Here is a 14892-nt window from a genome sequence, read left to right as displayed (position 1 = left end):
AACATGTTTATTCCCAGCCCTCAAATATGAGTGTTTGAATTAAAATCTGAAAAAAAATCCCAAAGTTGTAAAATTGAAGACATTCTTAAGAGAAAGGGTGAGTTGAGAAGCTTTATCTCACTTAAGGACAGCAGGTCCATCTTTAATATGTTTGCTCTGATTTTGATTTTTTTCTGAGAAAAGGCCCAAGATGAGCTGGTCCTGGCAGCAGGTGAAGAGCAGTGCCTAGACTGGTCTGAATACCTCCAGCATCTCATGACCTTGGCTCTGAGCCACACTAACTCTGTCTGATTACAATCTGCCTTCCCAGCTAATAAGCTCTACAGAAGAGCAGGTAGTACAAATATAAGTTCATTGAAAAACTAGTAATACTGATTAAAAAGAAATTTTTAAAAATACATATATAATCTCTAAGCCAATACTAAAAAAAAGAAAGACAGCTTTTCATATATAGGAAAAGAAATCTTATTAAAACTCTTTTGGGCTTGGTTGAGGGCTAATGCTTATTTGGACCATTTGTACATCTATGTGGAAGAGTTTGAGACTATGTGAGGTCCCCATTCTAGCGGCAAAGAGAGTCCCAATCAAGCCACATAGCAGCCTGATTCTCTTATAATTTCATATAAATACAAGAAAAGGATTCTTTTGCTTTTTAAAAAAGCACAAATAAGTGATAACCCTGCTATCCCCAAATGACCCAAGAAAGTTGGCATGGCAAGCAGAATGCGTGGTTTTATTACTCTCTTAGCACGCTCTAACACTATACAACAGGCCCTGGTGGTATTGGGGTGGGGACTAACCTAAGTTAAAAGTGGTTTAGTGAAAATGAGTAAATTGATGACCAAAAAAATGTGGCAATCTTCTTCCTTCAATGACACATGCTCCTCCAACACTTCTACAGTTTGAGACATCTCTATTCTCCCAAATAATTTGTCACACCAATGACAAAGATGCCGACCAGCTGTGATACAGTTCTACACTGACTACTCACTCTTCTGACCACTTATTCACTTTACATGGTTAGAATTCCCAGAGCATCTTCGCTCTGAATAATTAAACAATATTTGAGACAATCTTATCTGGTCATCTTAAGAAAATTACTAAAACTGAAACAATTCCTGGAAATTATGATAAAATCCGCTGGCAGGTTAAAATATGTGCTATCAGGAGTCTTTACAATTCATGCTGTATTTTTCTATTTAAACATTCTTAGTTTAAGTTAGTATGATCAAAATTTGGGTTTATATTCCTTTAGGCATTTCCACCAACCTATAATGCATAAATTAGCTAAGTATTATAACTATAAAATCTGGCTCAATGACCAAGTTAATGGATGTTAACTTTGTCTATAATGATACTCAAATATTGGCAGATTGAAAATGAAATTGCCATATTATAGTTAAAAATTATTAAGGCACAGAGAAAGCTATTAACAGCTTCAATTTGGACAGTCCACAAGGGACAAAATTCAACTGCAAAGGTAATACCTACCTTAGAGGACAAAGACGATTAGCTTTTCTACCTGGGTTTGTTGAAGCTTCCAACTGAAGGTTCACAACATCCTAAACCATCTGCCTTTTTCCTTTAATTCCTTTGTACTGTCTCCTCCTTTCACTACCATCTTTTTCAGTGTCTCTTCCAAATAATCCCTGTTTTCTACCAGTGCCTTGTTTTGATTTTTCTTTGCTTTTCTCCCTCTGACTCCGGATTTCACTATCTTCAAGCTGCCTTAAAGAAGCTAAGATTCTTTTTTTTTAATTAAAATATTTTATTTATTTATTTTTAGAGAGAGGGGAAAGGAAGGAGAAAGTGGGAGAGAAACATCAATGTGTGGGTGCCTCCCAGGCATCCCCTACCGGGGACTTGGCCTGCAACCCAGGCATGTGCCCTGACTGGGAATCGAACCAGCGACCCCTTGCTTCACAGGCCCATGCTCAATCCACTGAGCTACACCAGCCAGGGCAAGAAGCTAAGATTCTTTAACCCTACTTCTCCATCACTTCTCTTTGCTTTCTTCCTATTTCAGGGGTAAGTTCTTCACATATTTTCCACTCTTTAGTTTCTATTTCCAGCTCCTTCCCCTTCCCCTCAGCCTCTCTCCCTTTCACAATCTCCTGTGGATTATTGTGGCCATCGACAACACAGAGAACTTTTTATTGTTGATGCCATCTGGCCATTGAGACAAAATATATTTTAAAAAGAGGGAGAGAGAAAAAATACATGTAATGAATTAATTGTTAATATATACAGATATTTCGGTTAGTATAAAGAATTATATATACTTGTAAGAATTAGAAACCATTAGTTGGCATGGAGAAAATGAAAGGTAACTATGAAGTTTTTATAGATTTATAACTCTAATTGCTAGTTGAAAATAATGTGAGGCAAGTCATTCAATTGAAAAAGTTACACCATTTAAAATCAAATTTGATTTAACAAAAAGAAAAAATAACGCTATAAGTCTACATAAAAAACTTCTGAAGTGGGCACCTAATTTTGGCATACAGCGTTTGAGAAAGAGCCCACTTGTTTCCCTTTACATTGCAATCCAAATTTTGGCCTGCCTGTCACACCAGTCAGTAGCTGCTTAATGAAGAGAGGGACCTTGCTAGCCTCTAGCTTATGCCACTGAGCATGAGGAAAGCAAAATGAAAGCAGCAATGAGGTGGGTATAAAAAACTTTTTTTCTATCCAGTTTTATCCAACAATATATAAAAACTAATGCTAACTTAATTAAACCTTTTTAGTCTTAAAACTCTCACTTTCTGTGAAAATAACTGTCCTATCATACATAAGTTTATAGAGTATTTGAGACATGATTAGAGCAGTATATAATTCATACACTTTTGTCATTAAGTTCTTAAGCCCTACAACATGGTAGCTAATGTCTCAAAATTTACATATTTAAAAGTATATCCAAAGTAAATTAGCTAACATTTATGAAAATTACATGTATAAAATTCTTGAGATCAACTACAGTTTGTGAGAAAAATATTACTGAATTTTTTTAGATTTACCCAGATTAGATTCACTCAGATTCCCCATTTTTACTACATTGATCTCTTCTTTTCTATACATATCACTTTTAAAGTCTCCTGAAACTATTTCAGAGAAAACTTAAGTGTAGACATTAATAGTTAGGAAAAACATTATGCAAGTAGTATAAAAATTTGCTATAGCCATTTTTTCTCATAACACTGCCTCATGTGAAAATAAGTAATTTATGTCAATGCCACATCATCTATGATCCTCACAATATCCATGACCTTCACATGATAATATCCTTTAAGAAATTACTTCGGCTCAGCACCTTTTAATATTTGAAATCAGAAAAATCAAGACAACGTAACAAGTCAACCATGAATTTGAGACATAACTCAAACTGTTTTGTCACCTTGAGAAACAAAACCAAATATAACAAAAGAGGGAGGACAAACTGAACATGGATATACAATTCAGGCCCAGGCTTAGTCTACACAAAGAATTAGGATACATGTAATTGTAGCATCTTTACATGACATTCACCCATTGTCAATAACACAAAGAGAAAAGGTTTATCTACAAGTGAAAAGATGTAAGTATTAATAAAAATAACTGTGCTTAGCTCTTGAACCTTCTCTGTCAACATAAAAGGAAACAAAAAATTTAACCAATCATTCTGTTTGTAATAAGGACATGAAAAATAAGTGAGAACCCAAAGTTTTCATAATCTAAAATAAAAAAGCTCTATTGGCTTAGCTAACTGAACTAACAAAACTGTAAAAACTATATATTTATTCACTTCTTAGTACTAGTGGTTGCATATGAGAAAGTAAAAGCGGTTTTGAGCATTTATTCCTAGTACTGTTACCTCCTTCTTTCACCCGTTTTCTCTAAATTGTTATGGTTTAACTTTTTGCAGATATTTCTATTCTCTATTCAAAGCCTTTCTTTAGTTACAATGCTCAGCTACTTCAATCATGTTGCAACACTCTATTATAACATTCTTCAGACCTTTTTAAAATTTCTCAAATCTTGAAAAATATTTTCTTTAAGATAACTTTTTCAGATGTATGTGGTGTAGCCCATGTCCTCCTGAAAAGACTTTGAGGGAGCAAAGACAATAAATAAGCATGCAACACAAACCACAATTTACAAAACTATTTACAACAGGTACAGATAGACTTTGTGATGTTTACTGATGATTTAGAAATGTAGTATTTAAGGAAAAGCACATAGGTTTTTCAGTTAAGCACTTAATATAAAAAGTTTTATATGCATTAGTAGTAATTGTGATGATACTGATCACTATGAAGATGGTGATGATGGTGGTAATAAAGGTGAAATCATCTGATTCAGTTGTTTTCCACCTTTGAAACCTGTCTTTGAGAAATCACGTACAGAAAACAGACAGGTAAGAGCACACTGCACTGAAGCCGCTCCAGTTCGGAGGGAGGGTTGGGGGTCCAGAGCCCTATCTGCTCACCCTCCTGCTGTCCTCAGTTCCCTCCATGCCCACCCTGGGAAGTCAGGAAGCACCTCTGAAGAAATTCCATGGTTTAAAGATTATTGGTTTAATTGATTAGAAGCTATCTGGAATATTTTAAGCTCAGTGTGACCTTAGGCATAATTTAGGTTTTGATTTGTTTTTAATAAGAAGAATAATACAGAAACCCAAAGAATTTAAGAATTTTAAAAGCTAGAGGGAACTTCAATCCTTTCACATTTTACAGATAAGAAACTGCAGATTAAATTGGCCTGAGGTCTCACACTTAGCAGAGGCAGAACTGGGAAAAGATCCCAGGTCTGTTGCTTTATTACTCTGTCCCATGGTGCCTCTCAATGCACCCTAAGATGAATAGCAAATATTTTAAGTAGTATTCAGATATTACTTAATCCGCTCAAATTCTTCTTTGTTTTTCAGTTCACAAAGAATCTTTTGTAGAAAACATACTAATGACAAGAAATACTAGTTATAATTACCTCCGAAAACATTTTGAGAGCTACCACAGACAATTTAAGTTATCAGTACAGATAAGGCAAACTTACATACAGTTTAACAACATGGCAAAACAGAGCTAACAGGACCCAACTACACATTTATATCCTATTAATTAGCAATTGATCAAATCTTTTTTGTTGATTGGTTTTTCTTACTACATTTTTCTTCCCCCCACATTTCAGAGTAAAGATAAATAAAATGATACCTAAAAGTGGTTTGGAACTAACCTTGTGTTAAATACAAGTCTTTGTATAAAGTAGGTGTTAAAAAATGTCTAGTCAGTTCAATGGATACTCTTAAAGAGTTCTATTTTTTATTCTTGAGCTAGATTTAATTTATAAATCTAAATTTAGATTATCTTTGGATTTGATTTTTCTTTTCTGTTCATTCAAGGAAGTTGAGGTATGCAAAAATTCTCCATTGATGTTGGGAACCGCCCTGCTGGTTTCGGAAGCTGTAACCCCCTGCCCCTCCCCGCCATGGCTAAAGCTGAGTAAAGAGACTTTGGGACCATAAACCACTAATGAGACAAAGCTTATCTTCCTGGTAGGGGCACTGCCTCTGCCCCCTTTTACTTCACCCACCGGGCCCCGAGCAAATGACTAGTTAGCTAAGGATGGGTAAGATTCCTCAAAGGAGGGATGACCTAAGACAGAGATGGTCATGAAGGGGCCACAGGGAAGGACTTGGGAGGCTATAGAAAAAGGGGGTGATGGACCCTCACCCCTTGGCTTTGACATAGCCTGAGTCCTCATTCTGTCTGCAAGAAGTCTCCTAATCTCTTGGATACCTTACTTCCCCTGCCAGACTTAAGCCTGAAACAACGCCAGAGGTGGGTACAGCCCTGGGCAGGAATGGGCTTTTCCCTTGGGAGATCAGGCCTAAGAAAGAACGCATAAAATCTAGTGAAACCTGCTTTGCTCTCAACTTTCTGATAAGGGCAGGAAATGAGTTTGTTTCCCAAAGTTCTATAGCCCTTTAGCTAACAGACCCTGACTCAGAATAAGCCCATATAGTTCTTTGTATGTCATCTATTGTTTGATCGTCACTGCCTGACGACGATTGATGAGCTTTCCCTGTATTCCTATGCAAACTGAACCCAATAAAAGCCCAGTGAGGAACGAATTCCTGGCCCTTCTCCTTTGAGAGATCAGCCACCTTTCACACCCAAGCAGATTATGTGTTGGTAGACTTACTCTCATCCAAGGTGGATGGGTTGGGAGGCTCTGCAGGTGGAGCCCCCCCTACACATAGAGTTCTAAATTATACTTTTAATTTAAACAAAAGAAACAAGGGACCACAGTTACTATGTTAAAAAGTTCAGAATTTGAAAATATTCATCTTTTCATCTTCAAAATATGAAACAGAATCTATTTATCTCCATGGATAGAATTTGCACTAATTTAGTAAAGACTATGCCAGGCATGCAATATTAATACAAAACAATTCTGTATTACACCTGATTTGGTACCAGATGGTATAACTGACAAGTAGAAATCATTAAATAAATTCACTTGTATTATAAAATATAAAAATTAGAAAAGCCAATACAGTTTTAAATAATAAATGGATCATTTCTCAGTATGAAACATTTAGGGAAAAACACAAACTGCATTTACTGTATACACAATGCTATAAAATAAGGTATGATAATTCTGTAAATTTTATAATACAAATTGCACTAAAATCAGAAGAGAAATGGAAAAAAACTACCTTTCTCTCCAAAGAATGCACAAATCTAGGTAAAATTTCTGTTATTAAGTTAAGGGACAATCACTTTGTATTTGAAAAAAATGAAAGCACCTTTTAAGTACGTAAAAATGTTTCTCAATTGCACCCCAGGTACCCAAAGACACGAAAGCACATCCCTTCCTCATATTACTACTGCCGTCACAAATCTCTCCAAACACCTACCAAAGAAAACAGGTAGTTTGTTTTCATTTTCAAAATGAAAATTTTTATAAAGATACATTTGTTGCTGAAAAAATATTTACCAAATATAATATAAATGTCAAATATATCATGTGTAAATAATTACTTTGGAAAATCCAAATCCCTGAAAATAAAACTTTAATACATTTGACATATAAAAATGGAGTGCCATATGAAAGACTACCTTAATAATATGTGCTGAGATTGCTTGAGAGACTAAAATAAGAACGTTATTTTTTCCTCTGTATGAACATGAACACACAATGAGGGAATGAAGAATAAATCTCCATCTCAAGGTTAAATAAGATTACCTACAGCAAGTGAAAGACACTAACAGCTAGGATCTGTGTTTGCATTTTCCTCATTTAACCAACCTTTGGCTGGTGGGAAAGGGTGAGAAGGAAGTGAATCTGAACAGAGTTCCAGTGGAAATTGCAGAAGTTCTTCATTATCTGTAGAGCCTTCGGAAGCAAGGGAAAAAACTAGTTATTTATTAATAATCTGTTATTAATTTTAAAAAACTAAGAATCTGGGATAGCATATATATTTCCCCCTCACCCCAATTTATTTTGGCTATTTTTCCCTTGGTTGCTCCCATAGGGATCCTTCACCTGCAAAGTCTCTTAGCACAGTGCCTTGCAAATAATAATTGTTAAATAATAATTATTATTATCTTCTTTGTATCTTTCTAGTTCTATGATACTTAAACCAGTTACTTATCTCCTTTGACAAATATCTAAACACATAATTGTTGATAATTAATTCAATGCTATACATGTAGAGTGAAATGAACTTAAAAATTTTAGACAAATCATGAACATTTTATTCAGGCAATGAGTCATTAAATTTTAGAAAGTATACAATGCTGTCCTTTTTTTCCAGAACACATAAATGGTTTATAATAATTTGGGTTTCTTTGGAATTTATTAAGAATGGTAATTCTTAAGTTTTACTGAAAAAAACAACTCTGAGAATCTGATGGATCCAAAGGGACCTTTCCTGAGAAAAACATGATGCTCACTTACTACAGCAATAGTTTCAAAAATGCCGTGAGGACCTCTTCAGCAACACTAGGGTAGGAACCTCTAAATTACTGCAGAATACACTACAATTTGAGTCTACAAAACAGCAGTATCTCTATGTAAATAGCAGTCAACCACCTATTCACATGTAAAAAGCATCAAGTCAGTCATATGCTCACCCACAGTAATTATAATAAACAAAAAGTGGCAGACTCTCTTCAATAAAGAGTTCATTTATACAGTCTGCCTATCTTCTATATTTTATCACTGAACTACAATGTAGACAAACCCGAGCTACGATCCCATTCACCATAGGTTTACCTCGTTGCAATGACTTTTCAACATGTGTTTTTGTGGTCTGTAAAGCCTGATTTTTGTCAAAAGTTATTGCAACTGCTGTGACTGTGACCTAGAATCACAGAAACAATAGAATTAGCAAAATAATCATCGCCAAAATAAGTTTCTTACACATATTATTCAATACCATGGAACAAGTTACGCTAATTGGCTAACTCGCCTTTCCTGGTTAAGATGCTCAATCAGAATTATGCATCAGTTCAGATATTTAGACTACAACTAAGCTCAACATGTACACCTAAATATAGATCCTGAAAGAGTTCAAGAACCTTGTCTAATGGATGGGGACTGGAAAAACCCCACGTAAGTACAAATCCTACTATATGTATGTTGGAGCACAAATGCGATTCCACCTTCAGATAACTAGAGCTCAATACACACACACACACACACACACACACACACACACAGTCTGAATCATACTAATATGTTTTAAAATATTTTGAACTAAAACCGTTTATACTGATTTAATTATGGCAAATTTACATAGCATTGAAACAGATCAGAGAGAAGCTAGAAATCTTCCTTAGTAAGAGACTAAACCTTAATTACCTGAATTAATTCATCTTCAGGCAGAGATACTGTAAAATTTACATGGCAAAGGCAGCAGGGGGTCATAGATCGCAGTTTAAAATACAGGCTCTATTAATAGAAAATATTAGCAGTATCACTTCTTTTAATTTAAAAATTTACGAAACCTGACATTTTAATGCACATTATATTATGTCAGATGGAAAAGTTAAAGGATTCAAACAAAACTGACCTACTTTTGTTTTCTCTATTCTTACATTAAGAATACATTGTTAACATTTAAGCAGACAATAAAGTTTAATCATATTTATCAATGTCATAAAAATTACATAAAAGGGTATTTTAAATTTACATATATACAATACATTTTTATGAATTTTAAAACTATGGAATAACTTAAAATATAATTATTTTGTTGTATGGCATATTAAAATAGAAAGGACAACTTAAGCATTTTACCTGATGGCACAGTGAAGATGGATATGTAAAAAAAAAATTCAGCCCATAACTGCATAACATATTCCAGATAATATATACACTTTTTTCCATTTTAACTTCATGGCTCTTAGAAATTTTAATTAAAATATAGTTAAGTCAAAATGTTCCTACCTTGAGCAAATTTTCACAGAGATCATTGAAGTTCTTATTGAGGGTCTGGTTAGTCAGGTTAAGGCTGCTTAGTCGGATTACTCTCACTGATGTGAACATCTGAATAGGGGAGGTATGAAAGCATGACCTCATTATTTCAGCTAATAACTGTGATAGTTAATACCCACTGCCAAATAACAATAATAACTAATGTGGTATAAAAAAGGGTAACATTTTAGTTGCAATAAGGAGGTAAAAAGAAAACATATTAAAAAGGAATTTCCTAAAACCACTTACACTGTATTTGCTTAAAATTAAAGGTGAAAGATTTACCTGTATTTCAGATGTCCAATTATTTATACCAGGCATAATTTCTGTATTGCAACTATAAAATCCTGTCAAAATAAATTATAGTTAAAATACATGTAATATTTCATTTGTTTTTGCGTTAAAAAATAACATTTTTCAATTACCATGTGAAATTCTAACTGTAAGAACAATTAAGTCTTTTCCTAAACTTTATACCTTCAGAAAACTTTAGGACATCTTAATAAATTATTAGTTTTTTTAAAATGTCTAATCATACAAGGATTAAAACTCAGTTCACCTAAGTTCTAACATAAATATTTTAAAACTACATTTTCAGCCTAGAAGCAGCACAGCACACGGCAAGATGTGACAGTGATAAAGCCATTAAAATAAAGTTAGTACCTTAATAATTATGAACTAAAATTCTTTTTTTTTAAATATTTTATTTATTTATCTTTCGAGGGGAAGGGAAGGAGAAAGGGAGAGAAACATCAATGTCTGGTTGCCTTTTGTGCGTCCCCTGCTGGGTGTTGGCCTGCAGGGAACTGGCCTGCAACCCAGGCATGTGCCCTGACTGGGTGAACTAAAATTCTTATGTGTAAAAAAAAAGATAATCTCGTCTCAAAGGTAATTTTTTCTGTTTACCTGAAGGAGGAGGAACATCAGTAAGTAGAGAATGTACATCTTCCATAGCATCTGTGTCATCAATCTGAAAACACAAAGGTTAAAACTATTACATAAGTAGTAAATATACAGTCATTCCAAATTTTTTTAAATTTATTATTTACTAAATAGAAAATATATGAGTCAAAAAACTACAGCCATTTCCCCCTAATGTAAAATATAAAATTTAAAAACATTTTTCAAATTACTGTAAATTTCTCCACAGTAATAATTTCAAGTACTTTTTAAAAATTTTTGATTTATTTTTAGAGAGAGGGTATGGGAGGGAGAAAGAAAGGGAAATAGATATCAGTGTGTGGTTGTCTCATGCCCCATTTGAGGATCTGGTCTGCAACACGGGCATGTGCCCTGACTGGGAATCGAACCAGTGACCCTTTGGTTCGCAGGTTAGTGCTTAATCCACTGAGCCATATAGTTCTAAGTGAAATATTTTATAAGTAGATTTAATATTTTTAAAAATGAGCCTTTTCTCAAATTTTTATGAGGGCGTGTTTCAAAAGAAGATACCATGAACAATAATTATCTCTATTTGTTTAGAGAAATATAGTGCTATTAAAAGTAAAAAAAAACTTCTGACTAAGTGCACAACTGCTTTAAAATAAAATTATGAAGGGATAAATTTAAAGGTATGTCTAAAAAAATAAGTCCCAATCTTATTTTTCTTATTGTCAGTCACAATATTCCATTGTGAATTTAATAAAGAGTGAAAATACTCAGCGGGACATATACTGACATTCATCTGTACATCAGGGGTCTGAGTCCTAATTCACACACTCTAAGCTTCCACTCACATCACCCCTGCGACTTCCAGAACCGCCTTCTCTTCTACTCTACCTTGGCTCCACGTCATGGCCATACCTTGACACTGCACCCCAAACCATTCCATACCCAAACCGCAAGCATTTTCCAACCGCAATCCCCTGTCCTTTCTCTTACTGAATCTGCACCTTGCCTCGCCTCTACCCATCTTCTGTCCACATTTGAGGCACTTCTGTTCTCTACTTAGCCAGGATCCTGGGATCAGACATATCAATGATGCCCTGATCAAACTTCAGGCAACGCTAAGAGTCACCTGTCAAACAGACTCCTGGGACTCACCTTGAAATTTTCATTTACTAGGTCTAAAGAAAGGACCCCAGAATTTGTACTGCTTCGGGCTCCCAGCCAGTGCTGACACTACAGGGATCATAGCCACTCTGAGAAGCACTGCTCTCACCAGTACCCTGGATCCTTTTATACCCTTACCCTGACATATATACTTTACCAACTCCCATTATTTTTCCATTCTCAGACTGTAAAAAAACATGAGGAAAGGCACAAATCCATACGGTTTGAGTGTTCTACAAACTAACTCTTGCCTCAGCTGAGCGTGTGCGTCCCCCTGACCACACTCACAGGCCGACACCCTGACCAACCACACTCACAGGCCCTGTTCTAGTCTTCAGAACTCCAGTCCCGTTCCAACACAGTCCTACCAGCTTCCTGAGCTCAAGGCCTCCAACTTTTTCTCTCAATGGGTGCCTTGGCAGGGCATTTCTGAGCATCCTCACTTATTCTCCCTTCCTTCAATATCAAAGGAATCTGTCTCTTCCAAAGCTAACATTCTAGACAGGAGGGCAGGGGAGCAGATTTGTGACACAAGAGGCTCCACAAATTTTTTGTGCCACATTTAGTCTCCAGAAAATCTAGTGCTGAGTGTATTTTTATAAGGAAAGTTTGACAGTGTCCTCTGAATTCAGTAAGGAAACAAACACTACATTCAAAACTCACAGTGCCTGTATCATTACATGTAAAAATATTATAATGATAGCAAAATGCTGTAACACATAAAGCAGGTAATTCTACACTTCAACTTGTAATTTATATTCATTCAAGTTTATAGAAAATAGCTCCAAGGGCTTAATATTGTTTTAATTTTATTTCAACCTGTACATTAATTTTTCCAGAATCACCTGCATTATTGTATCAGTCTTCTGGTGTTGAGCATAAAATATATTACTAAGTTCTGATATTCTCAAGTTTATTTTAACTTCTATAATAAAATATAACACTTATAATAAAAAAGAATCACATCAATTTAGAATTTGACTGTAAAAATGAACATCTAAAAACTTTAAGAAATGAGTCCGATGAAATAATACCTCCAAAACAAAAGCATCTTTTTTCCCATGGGAAAGATCCAATTCTGTAACTTCATCAGAGCTTTCTGACTGAGATCTCAAAAGTCTCGAACGCTGCCGAGGTTCTGGGATGGGGGATCCTATAATCTCTTCAGATATCTCCTAAAAGAAATAAAATCGCTTTATATTATGTAAGACCATGTTTTTCAGCCTTTTTTTTTTGTAAACTGCAGTCTTTTTTTCTTATCTTTTAATTGAAGTAGAATTGATATAATGTTATATTAGTTTCAAGTGTACAACATAATGATTTGATATTTGCAACTTCAGTTTGGTTTTAAATTTTCATAATAACAGAAAACGACCTGAAGGGAGATGTCTGTAAAATATATTTAAAGTCTATATTTACTTATAAACTTTACGACTAATTACCTTTTATAGATACGTATAAGGATATTTCCTTTATGACGATAGCAGCCCTGACACACTAACCTGTGGTTTCCCACCCTACACGGGGAAACTATGATGAGGGAACTGGGAGTCCTTGTAGCTCAAAAGGTATTTTCTGCTCAGCATGTAAAAGTCCCCATAGTCCACAAAAAAAAATAAAAATTTATGCCCTCAAATATGATTCTACTCTTCTATATCTGTTCTTATCCAGTGGTGATTTTTCAAAGCTCCACATAGGAAAATGAGGAACACAATAGATGAGGAGTGTCAGACTCATTTTTACCAGGGGCCACATCAGCCTTGCAGTTGCCTTCAAAGGGCTGAATGTAATTTCACCTCCTTAACTGTTAAGAAGTAGTTATATTTATACAGCCCTAAAATTATTTCAGCTCTTGGAAGGCAACTGCAGGGCTGATGTGGCCCCTAGTGAAAATGAGTTTGACACCCCTGCAATGGATGTATATGTGTATTTATCGTATATATAATACATACACTACACATGTATTTGCTCTGTAACTTACAAGGTAAAGTAAACGTTGGTAGCTACCATAATGATCTTTTTGAGATTAGTGTATGGTGCAATATTATATGGGTCCATCAGCTTTCTCCTATTATATAACCAAAGATCAGAGCTAACTAGAGGGAGGTTCTAAATATCTGTTGGCAAAAAATAGTACAGGGAAAATGTGGGTATGTGGGCACAAATGCAAAAGGCATAACTTATTGTTAGTGTAACAGACCTGTCTTAAAAAAAACACAAGAAAGTTAAAAGAAAAAGCTTTTCAGAAATGCAGTTTTAAATGCTCATTGCTAGCGCATCCCTGACATAAGACTACCTACCACCACACAGTTTCACAATGTAGCTATATCTGGAGCACTCTCGTGCCCATGTACATTGGGTGCACTGCACATTAACCTGCCCTATATAAATTTGACAAGATACTTATTACAACAAACACACAATCAGAAAGAGCTGCAGGTTAGAGGTAAAGTAGTTTGCCTGGCTTTGAAAACTAGTAAATGAAGAACTTGTCTAGATCAGGTCTCTTGACTCTGCGTAACACTCTTCCCAATAAAAACCACTGTTCTTTTTAAAATTTTATAGTAGTTTAAAATTCAGTTACGCCTTTGTTCATTGTATCATGGGCCTTATAAATGTAACTATATGAAATTTAATACAGTGGAACCTCATTTGTCAAACTTAATTCGTTCCAGAATGCCGTTCGAGAACTGAACTGTTTGAGATGGGAGACAGAAAACCGAGGTTTGACTGTGTATCTTAGATTTCTGATGCAGTTTCACCACTGGCGCTGTTATTCCAAATTAAAGGTTTGCACTGCATTTTGATACTTTTGGTTGAGTGAATTAGCTCCAGTTCAACGGTACTACACCTCTGCATTAGAAGCATTTCAATGTATTGAGAAAAAAAATCAAACAAGAACATTCACTTTAGCTGCGCCTCCCTTCCTAAGATAAGAAACATTCTGATCCACAGTTTCTGGGTGGGTGCACACACATTGTTTTAGAAAACCAAGAACACAAAACTGTGATGTGAGTAGTGGCTGAGTACACTGACTTTATAGAACAAATTCTGAGATGCTATTCTAAAAGAGTGTAATGTAGCATCTGAAATAAGAAAAGCCACAGAATATTCATAAATTGGTTGGTCCTTTTGAAGAAATACAGTCATATTCAACATGTGATATCCATGTAGACTGAAAATTTTAAATCACAAAATATTTATTTCCTTCTCTAAAATGTACTACTAAAACAGTAGTAGTACATACATTCAACAAATATTATTGGATATATGAAGTTACTTAATTCACATCCTCTAGTATGTCTCCACCTTCAAGAGGCTTACATTTTGGAATAGAAGAGAAGTGCGATAACGTGAAACAGGCACCGTGACAAACAAATG

The 14892-nt window shown here is 35.0% G+C and overlaps 1 protein-coding gene across 11 annotated transcripts in view; it reads right to left on the bottom strand.

Moving 5' to 3' along the window:
- The window catches only part of C2CD5 (C2 calcium dependent domain containing 5), an 87614-nt gene that overhangs the window by 7268 nt on the left and 65454 nt on the right, over positions 1-14892 (bottom strand). For all 11 annotated transcript variants that reach the window (XM_037033989.1, XM_037033991.1, XM_037033995.1 and 8 more), the window contains 7 exons: positions 12546-12686; positions 10366-10429; positions 9745-9806; positions 9433-9531; positions 8845-8934; positions 8257-8344; positions 7288-7374 (listed from right to left, as the gene is read on the bottom strand). In XM_037033989.1, coding sequence (XP_036889884.1) covers positions 7288-7374; positions 8257-8344; positions 8845-8934; positions 9433-9531; positions 9745-9806; positions 10366-10429; positions 12546-12686 — 631 coding nt within the window. The remainder of the gene's footprint in view (positions 1-7287; positions 7375-8256; positions 8345-8844; positions 8935-9432; positions 9532-9744; positions 9807-10365; positions 10430-12545; positions 12687-14892) is intronic.

The sequence above is a fragment of the Sturnira hondurensis genome, unplaced genomic scaffold, assembly GCF_014824575.4.
Source record: "Sturnira hondurensis isolate 20B ecotype Veracruz unplaced genomic scaffold, ASM1482457v3 Scaffold0021795, whole genome shotgun sequence".
Taxonomy (NCBI): Eukaryota; Metazoa; Chordata; class Mammalia; order Chiroptera; family Phyllostomidae; genus Sturnira; species Sturnira hondurensis.
The sequence above is the reverse complement of the archived record's forward strand: the minus strand, read 5'-3'. Positions and strand labels throughout refer to the sequence as shown.